This window comes from Zonotrichia leucophrys, chromosome 2 (genome assembly GCF_028769735.1).
Source record: "Zonotrichia leucophrys gambelii isolate GWCS_2022_RI chromosome 2, RI_Zleu_2.0, whole genome shotgun sequence".
NCBI classification, from domain to species: Eukaryota; Metazoa; Chordata; class Aves; order Passeriformes; family Passerellidae; genus Zonotrichia; species Zonotrichia leucophrys.
The window spans coordinates 109,751,965-109,771,484 of NC_088171.1; the positions used below are offsets into that span (position 1 = coordinate 109,751,965).

The 19,520-nt window shown below is 38.9% G+C and overlaps 1 protein-coding gene across 4 annotated transcripts in view; it reads right to left on the reverse strand.

Moving 5' to 3' along the window:
* TRAPPC8 (trafficking protein particle complex subunit 8) overlaps positions 1 to 18,185 on the reverse strand; it is a 52,551-nt gene extending 34,366 nt beyond the window's left edge. For 2 of the 4 annotated variants that reach the window (XM_064706029.1, XM_064706027.1), the window contains exons 1-9: positions 17,853 to 18,185; positions 12,359 to 12,553; positions 9,674 to 9,757; positions 6,840 to 6,929; positions 5,353 to 5,527; positions 4,804 to 4,957; positions 3,593 to 3,671; positions 1,902 to 2,149; positions 198 to 313 (exon numbers count right to left, since the gene is read on the reverse strand). In XM_064706029.1, the coding sequence (XP_064562099.1) occupies positions 198 to 313; positions 1,902 to 2,149; positions 3,593 to 3,671; positions 4,804 to 4,957; positions 5,353 to 5,527; positions 6,840 to 6,929; positions 9,674 to 9,757; positions 12,359 to 12,553; positions 17,853 to 18,009 (1,298 nt within the window). In that variant the 5' untranslated portion in view covers positions 18,010 to 18,185. The remainder of the gene's footprint in view (positions 1 to 197; positions 314 to 1,901; positions 2,150 to 3,592; positions 3,672 to 4,803; positions 4,958 to 5,352; positions 5,528 to 6,839; positions 6,930 to 9,673; positions 9,758 to 12,358; positions 12,554 to 17,852) is intronic. The other 2 variants (XM_064706031.1, XM_064706030.1) reach the window with 1 other exon arrangement.
* Positions 18,186 to 19,520: the final 1,335 nt, after the last annotated feature.

Consider the following 19,520-nt stretch of genomic DNA (forward strand, 5'->3'; position numbering starts at 1 on the left):
TTAAGTTCTGCTACTTCTTTATTGCCCATATTCAGGCACAGTACTTTTCATGATTTTTCTAACTGAAATCATTCACAACACTGCTGGTTTAGTTCACTTTGCAGAACACCATCAAACAAACACATGCTTTCCCTCCCGCCCCAAAAAAAGGCTGCATTTGCAGTTTAGAACTAAAAATAAGGTCTGAGATTACTTACAGCAAACCAGAAGTATTCTTGAGCTCATTTATACTTTTCTCTGGAACCTTGCTGCCACTAAACCATTTTTTAGTAGCAGAAAACAGTGATCGGCTCAAGCCTTTCCTGGATATTAACTGGAGGAAGACATTGAATTAGAGAATTAGAGCACTATATTGCAAGAGGCCTAAGTTAAACTAATATAAAAAGTCAAACTTCACTTGTAAATTGATTTTTCTTCCATAAAACCAGAAATAATTAAAGGAGTAAAATAAATAAGAACCCTCTTTCTTAGAATTAATCTGACATTGAGATAGAAGCTCTTATATTTATTTTTATATATTCATATATTCATAGTTCCTATGTTTATTTTGTCTCAGACAGTTGAGGTTTAGAGTTGAGTTTTTTTATTCTTTCTGTAAAACAGGCATCTTAAGAACTTGAACATTTGCTACATCTGTTTGAAAACTAAAATCTAAATAATCAGAATACCTAATTTTGGGTAGTAGTCCAACCTAAAATCTAGACTAAGCGCATACTACAAGAAAGAACCTTCTCTCTCATGCACATAAAGCATTATCACACCACAAACATCAATTTCAAGTCTCAAAGGTATGAGGCAAGCAGCATTACACAACTTCATTCTTTTAGATAAGTTCCACTTAGAAAGAAACTTCTGCAGGGAATTACCACTCCCATCCTATAAGGCAAACTATAATCACTCTTTAAAGATCAATTTAAAAAGCAGAAAATCTCTCTCTTCTTACCAGGACTAGGAGGAACATATCACTGCATTCCTGTTTGCTACACTTTACGTAACCACTTCTTTTTAATGCTTGTCCATAAAACTTACTAAATGTAAATATGGTCAGCACATACCAACTCCCAAAAGTCAATTCAGGGAGTGAGCATTCCTAACACAACATGACCCTTCATATGGAAAGCCCTCATACTTAAAACTATAACTTGAGTAGACAATCCAATCAAAATAAAATCAGAAGTCAGACAACTGACTGATATTTGGGTCCAAAACTTAATGTGAATACAGTAATTTGATTGTACTAATGTAAGTCAATCCATCTCTTCGGCTGCTTAAGCCCATGTAAGAGTGAAACACTTGTAAAATAAAGGACTTCACTGTGACCCAAATAACTTAAATGCATGACCTTGACTAAACATGGACATGATATTAATCTCACTTCCAAAAAATGCTTGTCTGAGAGAAGCATATTCAGCTGCAAAACCTGCTGAAATCAACAGTATTACACAATTCAGGGTGTCCCTGCATTTCCTCCATGTCAAGTAGCAACTGAGGGGGACTGTTTTTTTTGCAGACAACTATTGATTAAATAAATTTCTTAAATTTAGTTGCATATTCTGTTGAAACACAAAGTCCATTTTGTTCCCCATGCCAGATTCATCCAAAAGCACAGAATATTAAGGTACAACAGATTTCCCCAGAGACAAGTCACACAGGTTTTCACCACGAAGCCACCTTGCACTGAAGTTTTTGATACGAATTAGTTCTTGTCTTTATAAAAGATAAATAATAATGAGAAAACTTCAGTTATTTCTCTTAAATCTACTACAAGTTTTCAGCAAGACTGTTGAATCATTAGATGCAGAAAGAAGTAATACTGTCAAAACAGATTTCTGAATAATTGGATTTATACCCTAACCATTTTTCCTTATTATAGCACAAAGTGTTTTTAAGGGTAAACTGACCTGATCATTGAGCTGTCGAATTGTTTTCTCTATGTGTGGCAAAAGTCCCCGAAATGTGAATTCCTGTATGAACTGCCTAATTCGATCGTGATCTGTGAGAGTTAAACAAGCACCATGAGGTGTCCCAGAATTTGACTTCTTTGAGTCCTGAAGTGATGTAGAAGCCTTCATGTAATCAGTGCTATCCAAACTGCCACTGGGATGATCCAGCTGAAGGGGGTGAGCCTTAAAGTTATTTGACAAGCCATCTGTTGAAAGATTGAAAGAAAAGTTCCAGTAAGTATAAAGCTACTTAAATATTTTAGGTTTTAAAGGTCATTTTTACTAACCTACTTCAAAGCTTCCCTTACTCAGAACTCTGGAAAGCAAAGCAATTCACCAACTGTTCTGCACTACAGATCAATGCTAAGCAGGCAGCAGCTGAGCACTGAGTATTGTATCATTCCTGAAATTCTCAGAAAGTTCAGGCAATCTCAAGAATTACAACATGACTAAATATGCACGGTTTTGGTCCTCAACTACAGTGCAAAAAAAAATCTTCCAGTATGCTGACTAATATTAACAACTTTGAAGGAAAACTGGAAACATTAAAATCAAAATAAAGCATTCATCAAAGTTGGGATTGCAGCAATTACTACAATGGCTCCATTGGGTCCATTCTCTTTTTTTCTGCTAATGTTTTAAGGTTAAAAAAAACCAAAAAAACAAAACCAACAAAACAGACCTAATTTTCCATGTTGTTCCAAGCAATCATGATGTAAAACAATTTCCTCCAAAGTCCTCTTTGTTCAATGAGAAGGACTGCTGATCACTATTGTATTTAGCTCTCTGAAATAGACTGAGACACTGCTTCACTCTAAGACTTAAGCAGTCCTCTTATTTCTAAAAAAATCAGCTTGCTCTATGTGGCACCAAGCAAAGCTGAGCTGTGAAAGCAAATCCTTAATGGATATTACTCATGAAATCTAATCCTGAGTTTTGAAAGTTCAATTGACAGCTCCTAGATTACATCTGGGCTGCAAGGCCTTACAAAGATGGCAACTGTAGGGTCTCTTACACATGCTAGATTCTCCACAAGCCTTTCAGGTGAGATATGAGGGATCTGGGCTGAGGCAGGCCAGGCAATGCAGGGTACCTCACTTTTTCCCTATTTGGTGATGCCTCTCATCTGAATCCTACACAGCTATTTTAATTGTGTTTAAGGGTGCAATAACTTGCACTCAATTTCATTTACTATCCTCTCCCATCCACAAGCTGAGTTACAAAGCAAATGCTTCCAATCAACTTAGAAATTAAGCACTTCCCTAACATTTACAGATTTAATATCAAAACCAAGGACAAACTCCAAAAGCTCAGCTTCCAAGTTATAGCAAAGTATACAAACCAAAACTTTCATTATTACCAAAATTGGCCATTTAAACCTATGCTATTTTCACTAATTACCAGAGTTTGCAGACAATATGCTTAGACTTACAAAATATGAGCCCAATACATCATTAACCACCTCATTAAGGAGATGTCACCAATCCAGTAGGTCAGTACCACAGCATTTTTCTTTGAGGACACTTTGAGCATTTAAAAAACCATTACTCTGAGCAGCCTAACAGACCATCTAATTAAATACTGTCCAAGACAAAAGACAGTTGTGTAAACACTGTAAGATCAAGGTTTTCATAAAGCTACAAAAATACCTTTAATTTCACTGTCAATGCCATCTGATATCAACTGATCAGTGTTCTTGTTTGAAACAGTATAATCTTCATAGGAATCCTGCCAGAAAAGAGAGGGGAAAAAAGTCAGAACTTTAAGACTACTCATGAAATAAAAAAGTCATTAAACAATAGTTGTCAGTTTCAAAAAGTTAGCTGAATTATTACAGCAGTGTGTTTGTTCATATGTATTAACTTCTCTAAGTAGTTTCTGAGGCTTTAAAAAACTGTCTTATTTTAAAGATGAAAGTCATATTCACCAAATGAATCAAGTCCCTTCTAACTTGCTCAACTGGCTTCCCTGTCAATCAAAGTAACTCCAACTCTTGCACAGCAATGCCTACAGCAGCAAAAATATATTCCCTAAAGCAGTTCCTGAATAAGCTCACACACACAAAGATCTATATTGCACAGTTCACACAAGACAGAAAAAAAGAAAAATATCTGATTCGTTTATGGTGGACTGTAACTCACTGGTCCTCTTAGCTTATAGAATATGGAATGTTTTGACTTTTCAGTGGCAGCTGATGCCAAGAATGGCTACCTAGAATAGACAGCTACATTTGGTAAAGAAATATGATTCCAGAAGCCTTTTAATCATAAGGAGTTATAACTGCAAGTCAGTCAAAAGCAAACTCAAAAAAAGAGTATTTTTGGTTCTAAAGCCAAAAATACAGATATTTATGGCAAACTCAAAACACACTATAGCCCTTGCAATCTTAGCAGATGACAGACCAGACTAGACCCACAAGAAGTTATCACAAAAACCACACATACTCCCACAAAACAACACACCCAGACTATTTAGTGAAGTACAGAAGACCCAGGGAAAAAATTTAAGACTGAGGAAGACAAATAAACATGAAGGTAGAATGCTGCTATGAACACGGCACTTCTGAGGTTACTTCCTCTTACAACTCTTATTATTTCTTATTTATTGTCTATTATTTCTGTGTTCCTGCCAATCTATTTCAGACAGTCCAGTATTTCAGTGCACCTTACTGTCAACCCAAGTAGCACAGAGGACAGTTCCTACTGAGGACTCATGCCCTCACAAAAAGCCACAACTGTGTCAGAAGTGTCTGGACTGCCTACCCATTCTGTAGAAACACATAACACTAAGGTGAAACTTAATGCAACTACAATGGACTTTCATAAGCACGGTAAGATCTGTTTTTAGCATACTGTACTACCTGGTTCTGGATAGTGTTTTTCTGAAGGTACTGACTCCAAGGATCTGGTATCTGTTCGTCTGCTCCTCTGTTAGACACCCGAGAATTTATTTTCAGCAAATAGCAACCCTGAGTTCCATATCTCTGTTTCATCTCTTCATAAATGGAGTCAGCTCTGAAACAGTAAAACAACATTTATCCTGTCTTGATATCAAACTAACTTTAGAGCATGTACTGCAACAAACTATTTTAGACTATTATCTATAGTGCTCAAAAGGAAAATTCTCCTATTTTTAAAACAATCCATTATGCAAGAGTAAACTGAAAATCTTTGAGAATTAGTTCAGAAAGGTACCAAAGAAAGCACCTACCCCAAAAGCTGGGACTGATTAACTTCATTTTACATGAACACAAGAAGAAGTTCTAAAAATAATACTTTCAAATATCTGTCTTGATAATAGCATATTGGCTAATGAATCCTGTTGCATGTCTAATCTCAACAGAATTTATCAACACAAACATTTTGGTCAAAGACCTCATCTGTAAGCTCAGTGAAGGCAGATGACCCACCTTTGCTCTTCTCCTGTGCTTACATCATGCAGTAGCACATAATATTTGAGCGTGTTTGGTATAAACCACTTGGGATAGGAGTATTCACTACTGTGCTGAATCCGATGCTGTTCTTGGGACAGCTTCAGGAACTGCTCCACAGGGTCAGGTTCACTAGAAGAAACTACCAGCATACCTGAATTCATTAAGGACATATACCCAGAGAACACAGGGACACCACTGATCATAGAATAAAACAGGAAGTGTAAAAATAGAATAGATGATACAATACTTAGGTATGTATAACATGCTGCCACAAAAGTATGTGCAATTAGAATTTGGCCTTTCTCTCAATAAAAAGCAATCAATTAACTAACATCTGTAAAATGAGACGCAGTAGTTTGCTCCAATTCTGACAGTGAATCTAAGTTTAAGCTGCTACATGATAGCCAATTCAAGATTTTAGATAGAGACCAGATGTTCACATAGCAAACATGTAGCTGAAATTCATCCCCACCGTATTTTAGCTTTCAACTTCCAAGGAGAGTTGGGGCTTAAGTTATCACCTGAACAACAGTAATGACCAGCATTCATAAACACAGCAACACCACCCAAGTAAAAAGCAGAAGTGGTCAGATTTTTACCTCAATGCAACTTCACAATCATTAATAAGGAACATCCCACTCTGCTCCATCTACTCACCAAATCAAAAAACATTACTTCAGAGAAACCAGAAAGCAAAGCTATAATTTAAATGCTATTAAAATTCAGAAGCCAGAATCAGTATTTTGCAAAGTTAATTCTGCACAGGTGTGGCCACTATAATACCTTTCCACTATACTGAAATTATAATGCTCAGTACAGAATTAATAATGGAGCATCATAAAACCTGCAGTATCATAATTACTGTAAAGCTTAACACCAGCTACATCATGAAACAGTGATTATTCTCAATTTCCCTGTAGACAAGCAAATTAGGCCTAAGCTTTGGTAAAAAAAAATGTGAAAGCATTCAGGCATCTTTCCAGACTTCTTTTTATCCAGCATAGCTCAAAGTTCACCAAATTTCCAAAATATCATCTCCCCAACCTCCACCACTCCATCTGCTTACAAAAACCTATTAAAAAGCAGCAGATGCATCCCAAATACACATTCCTCTGTTGTACATAAGGGACGGACAAGAGATACTTAAAGAGCTACAGCAGAAAGTGTCTGAGGATGATGGAGTTTCACTCACAGGTATTGTCTTTGAGCTCACTTTGACACAAAAAGAGTGTGTGGAGAAGGGGAAAAAAACCCAATAGAACACTATAAAAAAACTCAGGCCAAACAGTCACAAAGAAAACCCTTACACCCTTATGAAATCAGTCTGTGTAGTCAGACATAGAAGAAAAATACATAGGCTTCAAATCATAATTGTGAAAGAGTTACTGCAAAACTTTCAGTGTCTCCTACATTACATTTTGTAACAGCCTTCCCTGGAGCGGTCTGCAACATTCAAAGGATACATGCAACATAGTGGTTTAAGAATTCGTGATCAGATGCAGGCATGGACTGAAGAAAGCACTCTCTGTAAGACTCAAACCAAGGAGTAGTAGCTGAAATACACAATGAAACAGGACAAATTAGACTATTCAGTGAAACTTGTTTACCCATTAATGAAAAGGAAGTATGAAAGGCTACACCTGAAAGTGAAGCCTGCAAACTCTGACAAGGTTTGCATGGCAAGGGAAAGAAGGAGGAACAGTCCAAGGAGAAAGTATTTTAGATGCAACACAAGTAGGAGAAACGGTAACACTTCAATCAAATCCTGTGAAACTGAATAGCACCTTAAGCACCACATTCCTCACCACTTCAGGCTCACATGTATGGAGTCCTCGTTAAACCACTACTCTTTACCATCCCTTTAAACACTCAAACCTTGGCAAAGAAAGAAATAAATTCTTCCAACAGTCATTGAATTTCTGAGCTAGGGATGTAAGAACTGACCAAGAAACAAAATTCATTTTTGAGTATGTAGAGGAGCTAAGTATTACCAAAACCCTATACTGCCTGTTTTCTACAAGTGCTGACTTGGCTTGACAGCAGCCCCCTTCCCATGCCTTGCTCAAACAGTTCAGCTGGCAAAGACCCAAGAAGATAAAACCTCAGATCTAAGTTGTGCCATTAATGCCCAATAATTTTAACCTGCCAAGTTCAATGCCCCTTCACAATAAGGACTTCATTTTCCTCAAAGTAACAGATCAAAGGAAAACAAGGATGTCTGGGACATCAAAAAAATGTGAACCTAATATTGTCCATTTCTTTCCACTCCAGCTATAGGTCAAACAATGAACTATTATTTCCTCTTTAAAGCCTGTTCTATTTTATCTTTATTCTCCAACTCCTTTCCCTTGAGTGGGAAACAGATTCCAGAGCAAAATCACTCCACTTTCAATAACCTGATTTCACACTGAAGTAACTGGAATCCACTGTCATCTCACCTGCAAACTATAAAACAGTAACTAGCAAAGAAAAAAATTTGTTAAGAAAATCTCAAGGTATTTTCTTTATATGACCCTTAAAAACTCACATTGCTAGACTTTAGTAAATACAAATAAAATTAAAGTAAATAAAAATATCTAATGCTTTGTAAAGTTGTCATGTACCTCCTCATAAAAACCAAGCCAAACCACCACTTTGATTTCTTAAGCTAATTTTGGAAACAGGTTCACTTTTATGTTGGAATTATCTTGTATGGCATTCATTTAATGCATTTTCTTTAATCCTACATTGTCAAGCCATCTTAGATTGGCTTCAGACACACAGAAGTCGGACACAGCCACACTTGAATTCAGTCTAGCAGTGAGCACGTTACATTAAAAAAAGCATAATAGGAGACAAACTTCCAGCTTTTGGTTACAGCCCTTCCAGAAACTGTTCTCTGAGTACTCATCTAGGATATAAAAAGCTCTTGGCTTTACTGAGTCCTGCATGCAAACATGCCAACTATTTAAATTAAGGAAAACACAGCTTGTTATTATTAAAAGTAAGCCATAAGAAAGTGACTCATACGCATTTTTCACAAGTATAACAAGCCGTGCAGTAACTCTGGTTCAAAGTAAACACTGTTAAACAACCTAAGGCAAAAAATTTTCACTTCTGTTTTACAGCTGAATCACACCAAAATAAAAAAATCACGTGTTTTTTTAAAATCTGACAGTTACAAACAGGGAAGTACTACTTTGTTTTGTGGATTGGTTCCCTTGCCCTCGTTTTTCATTAGGCCTATTTAAAAATCTTGGAAGCAGCCTCAAAGGAAACTGCGACTTCCTCTACACAGCAACATCAACAGGATTCACTTGAGCCTTTTACAGGGCTGTAATCGCTTATTGTAGATACTTGATAAACACACACCATACTCAAAACAAAAGCAGTATTTGAAAAAAAAATTTCACAACTGTGACACCTCATAACACGTTACAGCAGTGTAAACCAGCACTGCCATTCAGGTATTCAGATCTATACACTTTGCATTTTTCCAGTATGCTGGAACAGAACTGAAGTTTTGGCAAACTTGTTAACACGTTCAGAACTTATTAAGAATAAAAAAAAAAGTAGTATTTCTACATAACAGCACAATAATGGAAAATCTACTTAATGAAGTTTTGTACTCTTTAGGCATTTACCAGGATCTGAACAGATACTACTGAAAGGATGAATGGATATTATTCACCAAAGGCATAAACTATATAAATATATAAAAATGAAAAACATCAAAACCTGGCTCTTATAGACCACAATGCAGAGCCTTGAGAGGTCAATAACCAATGTGGCTTGGTAGCAATAAGTCTCACAAACTATATAAAAATGTATTAGAGAGCTTTTTCTTTTTTTAAGGATCATACTCCAGAAAGGATGTCAATATAGCAGAGACACACGTGCTCTAAGTACAGTCAGCAGTTGAGTTCCAACTTAAAAGTGTTACTGTCCCCTGAGAAAGGCGCTCCCCAGAGAAGCAGAAAGTACACTTGAAATTCAGCACAGTGACAGTATACAGTTCCATAGGATCAAACAATCCAGTGTTCTTAACAGCATCAGGTAATTTACCACCACCACCCTTATTGATTGTATGGAAAGACCAAATGATTTTGATTAACAGGAGTAGAAATGTGATTAAAAGAAAAAATTAAAACAACCACCACCAACGATTTTTCAGTTAGGGAGAAAAAATGGAGGAACACACATCTACGTCCGGAAAAGTGCTGAACAGTTGTAGCAGATGGTAAGGAAAGGTGGATGGGGCACATGGAAAAGGAGTAAAGGGCAATTTGGCAAATCAGCACCAACCACAAAAAAATACCTGAATAAAAGGTGGATGTGTTCAGTTCCATCAGTGTCTCTTTCCAATTACTGTACCAAGGAACACTAGCCTTAACTGAGCGATCTGATAGAAAAAACATGATATTATTACACTAAAAAGGGTCAGATGCAAACACACTCTCGGCTTTTACACTCTGGTACCGTGAAGTAGAAAAAAATCTACACCATGCAGGCCCATGAGGGGCATGGAGGAGATCTGACTCCAGCTAACCTTAATCATGAATATTTCAAGCTTCTCAACATTTGACAGAGTACTTTAATGGAAATCAATATTAATTTCTAGTTCAGCCCCAATTCTAGGCTCAAACAAAAATGGAAATTCTGTCAAGTAGCAAAGATTTAAGTTGTATGTACACTTTATTTCTGTTTTAGCAGATGGAAGACACACTAAATCTAAGGCACTAACTTGTGAGATTTCCAAGCCTATAGTACTAGTTAAAAGTACCTGAATACATTAGCTGCTGAAAGTGGTTGCCCCAACATTCTCATCTCAAACATATTACTCCAATGCCTCATGCCAGCATTTATGGCATGCAGCCTTGAACAAACATAGCCAGGGAACTGATCTAGTAGAAAAAAGTCTTTGCTTCTTTCAAATAATTTAGCTCTTTAATGGGATCATTTTTCTTCACTTTCTACATGCACCTGAACATGGGAGAAGAGGCATGGCTGAACACGAGCCACTTTTCAGCAACCAAATGAGTGTCCCAGCACCAGATTATGGAACTATAAGAATATTAAACAAAACTGTAACAAAGAAGGATTACAAACAATTAAATCAATGCAACACACCAGTTCCATTTATCAAAAAAAGAGCAGGATTATGACGCTAGTGAGAAACATAACTCAGCTTCTTAAACAGTGTTTATCTTTCTTCAAAATAGACTGCACTTGGTCACCATTAAAATTAAGGAAATATCTTTTAAAATCATTATCCTAGAAAACTAATTCACTCCCAAAAAAGAACAAATTAAGAACTGATGAGAACGCTTCCCATTTGCCATGCCAAATGATTATGTTCTGCTGTCAGGAATGAATGCATCCCTTGGTTTGAATAAAATGCTCTAAGAAAGTTGAAAAAAAAAATACTCTAAATGTCTTAGCAAATACACATATCCATCTAAGCATAAAGAAACCCTACTTGGTTCTTCTTCATATTCTCTTACACTGTAATGAGACACAAACTCCTCCATCAACAGCACTGTCAGTATTTTGTGACACAGAGCTCCCCTGAATGACAAAGCTACTACATGAATTTGTCCTTCTTTGTGATCTTAAACAGCTTATACACCTCTCCTCCTGTCAAATAAGCATATAGCCAGTGTGAATGGAAATAGGAACCTAATCACTGAGAGATAAAAGATAGTCAAACACGGTAATTTGTATATCTGAGGCTCCAACAGCAAATATGGAAAACAAAAGGAGAGATATTTGCTTCTGTAACTACAAATCATTGCTTAATATAGCCACTATTTTTCTTCCCTTCTTTCAACATCTCACTTCTAAACTAAGGTCATAAAAAACTTCATGGAAAAGTCTCCTCACTGATACCATTCTGCTTTCTTAGGGTCTTTCCATCTCTAAAATTGAAGCAAACTTTCCATCCAAGAAAAAATCATAGCAAAATGGCAATTCACCAATGTGATCTATAAAGAAGGGCACAGAAATTTCTCAAAATGTGGGATTTTCAACACATCTCAAAACCAAGAAATTTCCAGGCTCAGGTCTTTTGCTTTATAACCAACATGGGACATCAAGCTGAAGATGTATCTTGTAAATAAGGTATCCAAGACATGAGATTATGCCATTTTTCCATTATCAACATTAAAAAAAAAATTACTACAGCAACATCAGTCACCATTCCTCACAAAGTTTTATCAGCCTATTGCTATAGCAGAGCTAAACTCTTCACTGCAGGCTGAACTTTAAATACAATAAATTACATGCATGTTTAAATAGGGCAGTGCATACATGCTTTGAATTAAGTACATGCTCAGAGGCTTTAATGGATTAGGGTCTTAACTGGGAGGAGTTCAATCTTCTCAGCTCCTAAGATCAGGTCTCATTTAGCATTATTCAAAATACCTCACCACTTGGAGATCTGAGGAAAAACATTTTTAGAATACTCTAGCCATTTTGACAGTGAAATACGAAGCACAAGTTCCACAGAGGAAAAAACAAGACAAAGAATCAAAGGAGTCACAGACCTTTCCTCACAGTCCTTTTTCCTTAAACTTTTTATGATTTTATCATCAAAAATAAAAGAAGCTAGGATAACTAAGATAACTAACTTCAAGATAAAGCCATACATTAATACCAACATCAAGTTCTGACATTTATTCAGCCAAGTGCAACAAGTCACTGTATCACTTTTGTAACAAGAAAATTACACAATGAAAGCATCATTAATGGCTACATTAAAATAATGACTTCACAGAACTTGAGAAGAATACCAGGAAAATTAAAATTATTAATTCAGTTCAACCACTCTTTCAGCATTACATAAAGCCAAAACTATTTGATAAATCCAAGGTTTCAGTAAAAGCAATGTCTCAAAACTGCAACTCTGAATAATATTAGTACATGCCACAAAGCTGAAATGAAGGCTAGAAACCTCTCAGCCAATTCCAGTTTACATTATGAAAAGCACAACAGCATTACATACCACTGATGTTGAGATCATAATCTCCAGCTGTGATCACATTAGCTACCAGTCCTTCAGCAGGCTGACTGACAGACACAACATCGTGCAAAAGTTTCCGAATAGCACCGGGCTGAGGTGGGTGAGTAATGATGTTGTTAACAGCGATCTTCAAATTTTTAATGATGTGAAGCTGATTATTAGGATCTCTCATGTGAACTAAAAAGGAAAAAGAAGACGATTTGTTGAGGAGTATGACAGACAGTTAAAATAGTTGTCATAAATTAGTCTTTTTCCAACACATCTTTTCTTTAAAGATTGCTCCACTAAACTTCTCCATCATCAATTTTAGATCACAGTCCATAGTGCTTGACTACCAAAAATGGAGGGGGAGAAGGTGGTAACAAAAAATCACTTGATGTTCAACATCAGGCTCATCTAGGCAGACTGATTAATGAATAGCATAGGATCTTAGCTGGTAAGAATACTCACTCCATCTAACATAGTACGTACACATCCTACACTGATACACACACTCCCTCCTGTGTAGAACATATCAACTTTCATGGAAAAGCCATAGGAAACACGTATGGATTTCACCCAACACATCATGTTTCAAGGAATCAGTAATCCAAGAAATCCCACACACACAAATAAATAGCATTTAAGAAACTTGACAGGAAAAACATGGTATTCATTCATCCAAAATTAACATATCCTAAAAGACAAGCTGAGAGAGTTAGGGATGCTCATCCTGGAGAAGGGGGGAGACCTTAGAGCAGCCTTCCAGTACCCCCAGGGGGCATTCAAGAGAGTTGGAGAGGTACAAGGGCATGTAGTGACAAGACAAGGGGGAATGGTTTAAAACTGAAAGAAGAAAGCAGATTTAGATCAGATATTGGGAAGAAATTCTTTCCCATGAGGATGGTGAGGCATTGGAACAGGTTGCCCAAAAAAGCTGTGATGCCCTAACACTGGAACACTTCAAGGCCTGGCTGGACAGGGATGTAAGCAACCCGTTCTAATGGAAAGTAACTCTAACCACAGCAGGGTAAACTTAGAACTAGATGTTCTTGAAGGTCCCTTTAAACCTAAACCATTCTAGGATTTTTAACTATAGCTTCCTTTGTAGAATCTTTGTGTAAATTGCTCCCTAAAGGCATCTGGTTTTAAAAAACTGTTCACAACGTTTTCAACGCTCATTACAATTCTGGGCCTGCTGTGATTTTTCATGTAATTTCACCCTATTTCAAACTACAACCCCCCCAAGCAAGCCAGACTGTGAGTGCAGGCAGGACAGACTGACTACAGCTGCCCAAGCCACCTGGTGCCACCATGTGCCACGCAGCACAGCCCGACTCCTCTGCGTGCTTTTTCACAAATTCCTGTATAGCACAGAAAAGGTAGCACAAAGGAAAATTCTTAGTGTTTTCTTCATCTTTCAACTAACTACAGGATTCACACCATAAAGGTCTGAAACTGAGTATTCAATCTGCTCCAGCCTGCAAAGCACTCCACACCTTCTCCACAAGCCTCTTCAGAAGCACCAAGTACATAGCTAAAGTCAGATCACACTAGATGTGTTCACAATTCATTTTGAATGTTAAAACAGATTTCTAATATCGTTCAAATCTTGACTCACGTAGTTCTACCTTCCTCAAGCACATATTCACTCCCAAGCTTTACCAGCACTCAAGCTCATGGGAAAACAGTAAATCAGGTTAGAAAACTCATCCTGCCAAAAACAACCTAAAATGGTGTGGGTTTTGTCAGCTATAAATTTCAGATTGAACTTGTATATCATAAGGCTTTACCAACACCAGAAAAGGCAGTTGTGCTGGCTAAACTTTACTTAGTTCAGCATTTCTATCAGAAAGCTGAAGCAGTTGTTTTGGATGGGGCTTCTTTCATCTTATCACATTGGTAAATTATCAATCCTATTTTGAAATTATCAGATGTAAAGGAAGTGGCAGGAACAAACAACAAGGAAACTAGTTTGCCTTCACCAGCACAGCTGTAACACTACGACTCATCCTTGCTGTCTGCCCTAAACATAACAGCCATAATAATGAAGAGCAAGCACATTTCCATGACATCTCTGGCATATGTTTAATGATAAGGACTGAAATAACAGACATACTTAGAACCCCAAAAAGTTTTAATACAAAAAAATAAAAAGATATGTCTTGTGTCCTGTGTTATACATTTTCTTCAAATGTTTATAAGATAATTTCAAAAAGAACTTTGCCAAAACTGGCAGCAGTATCATATATTAGAACAGTATCTTTCTCATCAAAAGTTGAAGATGCTAAGACACACATGAACAAGGAACTCGTAACACCACACTAAGCTTGAATAAGCACAGTGTTCCCATTACACCTCCTTGTACCTTGCACATATTTAAGACTTAGAATCAGATAAAGTTATCAGAAGCTTTCTTTTTTGTGTATGTTAAGGTCAAACACTTTGATTTACGGGTAACCAATGCTATCTTAAAGTGATACTTGCTAATTGACATGTGTACTATAATCCTCCCTCCCACAAAGACAATATCAGTTCATAAGCATTTTAAACGAGTCTTAAAAACAGGATCCTATTTTAAAGAAAACTTGCCTATATACACAATCTATATTATGCAAACACTTGTTACATCAGGCATCAGTTGTTACTAACAAACAAAACAGTTAAGAAAGACAGCCACTTTGAGAATAAATATGAAGGTATAAAATCCTCAGTATACTTTTGGTTTCCTTATTAAAGGAACTTGACAATTTGGGGAAGCTGTCCTTTCACTTTTTTAAACATTTCTCCTTCACTAACAGGAGGTGACTTTCTTACAGAAGCCAAGAGGCTGAAATTTACAGGACAGAGCACCCTGAATCTGTGCTTGGGACACTCTACCATCACAGTTTGCTGAGTATTGCAAGGGTATTTTTGGCTACACCAATATTAGCAAGTCACTGATAGGCCAAAGTTGATGAGTAGATTAAATACTGACTTGTGCAAAGGGTGCTCCCGTTGTGTCTACGTCACACATCTTTGTGGGGTTCTACTTGAAATTAGACAGAATCTGGCCTCCTTAAATTGAGCAACCTCAACAGTGTGTGGTTTTACTCTACCTGAAGGATTACGCTGTGTTCTGGTCCTTCTCATCTGTTAGCATGTGAAGGATGACTGACAAGTGCACAGCAGAGAGCTCAGCTCAGTTCCTGATTATCAGAATTGCTTTGCACATACATCAGTAGATTAATTTCCTACCTGCACTGCTTCTTAAGCAAGAAGGCTGACAAACACACAGCCTTCAGCTGATTCATAAGCTACATAATTCCTAATTTCAGACAAAAACATGTATTGTAACACGACTCTAAAAATGCACTAGCAAATCCATGACTGAGCTTTTCAAGTTACAGAATAACTCAAGAAGCTATTCATGTACTTTAAACTTTGCATAAGCAAGGGACAGCTTATTTCTAAAGGGATGAAATACTAATCAATCCAATTTTCTATTACAAATTCAATGAAGTAAAGAGAGACCAATTAGTTTAAAATGGACAGCATTTCACACCCCCTTAAGAAACGTTGTACTTAGAAATGAAGACATCAAAACAGAATTAAAGAATCAGAGAAGTGTTACAGTTGGAAGGGATCACTGGAGATCATCTAACCCAACCTCCCTGGCAAGCCAGGATCACCTGGAGCAGGTAACAGGAACTGCCTGGGTGTGTTTGGAATGGCTCCAGAGAGGGAAACTCCACAACCTCCCTAGGCAGCCTGCTCCAGTGCTCTGCCACCCACAATGGAAAGAAGTTTTGCCTCATGTTGAAGCAGAACTTCTTGTATTTTAGCTTATGGCCACTGCTCCTCACAGAATCCCAGCGTAGTTATCACCACAATATCATAACCATACATAATATGAGAATAATAATAATAACATTATAACCAGAAGCAGTAAAACACAGAGCATGTCATGTACACACATTCTGCTGTACCACAATCAGATCATTTAATCATGCCTTTCTTCCTCTCTGTCCATACTTCTAACACAAGAACTGACAGTCAGCATGCACTAACATTTTCTCCAGGCAGTAGGAAGAGGAAGTCACTCTTGAAGTGAGGAACTGGAGTCAGGCTTGTGGCCTGCTGGATCAGAATACACACAAAGTAGTGCAGCAACAAAACCCACTGTGCCTACTTTCACTCAGGGAACACCGAGGATAATTCAGGTTTGCAAATTCCTTAACTGTCACAATAATTGGACCAAAATAGTTGCAACAAAGTGAATTAATTAACCTTCCAAGTGAATGCTTCGTTTTGAATATTCTGCCTGGTTTTGCTTGCTAGATGCATTTTGAGAGCCTTTCACTAAAAGGCTAATTAACTTCCGAACTCTAAAAATGTGAGCATCTGAATTTATTATTTTTATCTCTGCTGCACTCTCACATAGTTCACAAACATTTTTAAACAAAACGAAAACATTTATGAACAAGTTACACTTGATAAGTTACTAAGACTCATCTGAAAATCAAGGCAGATTTTTAACACAAGTAGCTTTTAAGCTGCTGCCATTTTTAAGAGAGAAATGCAAAAATATAACAAGAATGACAGTACAAGCTTCATTTTCTTGCACTCTTTCCTCAACACATGACATACAGAGGCTGCAGTCTGAGCTACATGTCTGTCAGAAACCAAATCTGACAAATGTCATTGCAGCACTATTCTGACAAGCAGTTCTCTGCAAACTACTGTAATGAGCAGCAGCTTGAAATGCACGGCTTATCTAAATTAAAAGAAAACAAATTCCGGATAGTAAGTTAAAGCATCACAGCTAAAAAACCCTGTTGTTTCTCTTAAGTGGTCAATCTCCAGTTTTCCTGTTGCTTCACGTGGTCATTCTGCCACATAAGCAGCTGGATTCCCACTCCTTCTCTGCACAGGTCTTACAGAAACGTCAACCAAAAAAAAAAAAAAGAAAAAAAAAAGCATAAAGGAATAAAGGATAAAGCTACAGACAAGAGAAAGGAAAGCCCTGAAACTAAAATCACGATTTATGTTTCTGAAAGACTGGCCGTACTTTCAACGCCTGGAAAGTGTGAAACCCAGCAGAGTCTACAGCAAGAGTCAGGTACGAGTACTAGGGAGGTAACAGCGAAGTGCTTTTAATGGAACACAAAAATCCGTCTGGAAGAGCGGAATTCACAGACACCTTCCTCTTCAGCCATGGGATGTCTCCAGCAGAAGCCAAACTTCCCCGGTTCCGCAGACCGAATCAAACTAAGCTGACTTAACAGCTGTCACCTGCGCCAACCCCGGCAAACGCGAGTCTCCGCCAAGCCCGTCAGGGCTCCCGGTGACACCCGCCCGGGCGGCCGCCGCCACATCGCCGGGAAGGGGAAGGAGCGTCGGGCACAGCCCCGGCGGGCGCAGCCGTGCGGGACCCCCGGAGGCCGCGGGCGGAAGGGAGCGGCGGCGCCGCCTCCCCCGCCCCGTGTAAACAACGCGCTCCGCTGCCGGCACCGACCTTCCGAGGTGAGGCGGCAGAAGGGCCTGACGAGCTCGGCGAAGCTGAGGTTGTTCCTGCGGGTGAGCCGCTCCGCCTCCTCGCTGCACAGCGCGGCCACCAAGGGCACGAACGAGTCCTGGATGAACTCCTGCACCGACTGCACGCACTGGGCCATGGCCGCCGCTCGGGGCCGCCCGAGACGGCCCCGCCACCTTTCTCCGCAATTCTCCGGATTATTCTTTCTCTCCCTCCCTCCTTCCCTGGCCGCTGCCTGTGCACGGCTCCCGCCCGGGCCCCGCTCAGCGCCCGCCGAGCGCCGCCATGTTGCGCCTCAGCCGAGCCCCTCGGGGAGCGCCCGCTCCCGGCGGCCCCCGCGCCCGCTCATGTGATTGGCCAAAGGGGCGGCGTCGGGCCGGGAGGGGGAGGCGACGGTGGCCGGCCGGAGGGGGGGGGACAGGGAGCGCACAACCCAACCCTCCCCCCCTCGGAGCGGGCAGTTGGTGCGGTCCGGGCGGCGCGAGGCCGTGGGATGCTCCAGGGGGCTTTGGCCAAGGAACTGGAAAAACAGCGCTGGATTAATTAAAAAAAAAAAAAAACAAAACAAACAAAAAGCCCAAAAATAAGAACAAAAAGTGCCAAAATTACCCCAAAAGAAGAAGAACAGGGGGAAAAAGCGCCCCGAATCAACAACAAAAAAGCGCCGAAATAACGACGGAACAAATCAAAACAATGAATTTGGGGGAAAAAAACAAACAAACAAAAAAAACCCTCAAAAAATAAAAAAATAAAGCAAAAAAAGACCAAAACAAAAAAAAATTGCCAAAATTACCCCAAAACAAAAAAAAAGGGGGTGGTAAGTAAAAAAAAAAAAGCCAAGAACAAAAATCCAAACCAAAAAAACAAAGAAAACCCCAAAGCAACAACCATAAAACCACCAAAATAACCCCAAATCAAAACAAGAAAAATATGCAAAACAGCAACAAAAAAGCAAAACAATTATATCCTCCCCCCCAAAAAAAAATAATGGGGGGGGGCGGGAGGGACACAAATAAAAAACAACCACCAAAAAGGGGAAAGAAGCCCACCAAAATAACCACAAAACAAAAACCCCACATGTGAATAGATTTCCACACATCCAACCCATGAATGGTTAGCCATAAATTAAAACCAAGTTCTGCTTCAACATGAGGAAGAAGTGCTTTCCATTGAGGGTGGCAGAGCACTGGAGCAGGTGCCCAGGCAGGAGATGGAGTTTCCCTTTCTGGGGACATTGAAAACCCACCTGGACACATTCCAGTGCCACCTGCTCCAGGTAACCCAGCACTGGCAGGGAGGATGGATTACATGATATCCAGAGGTCCCTTCCAACCCTAACAATTCTGAGGTTCTGTTGAAAAGCAAAGATTTGTTAGGGTGTTCTCTGGCAGATCTGTCAGTGTATGCAAGACATTCAAACTGGGCAAAATAGCTTCATTTTTTAAGCTTTGCCCATTAAAGCATGATATTAAACAAAATCCTTGTGCACAGCGGGGTGGGCAGCTGTCCTGGGGGATTTCCTGGCACCAGAATGCTGGTTTGTGGTGGGACAAGAGCTGGGATTTGGCCCCAAAATTCTCCTCCAAAGGAAAGCAGTTCTGTCAGTTTTATTAAAAAAAAAAAAAGAAAGAAACAAAACCCCCATAACAA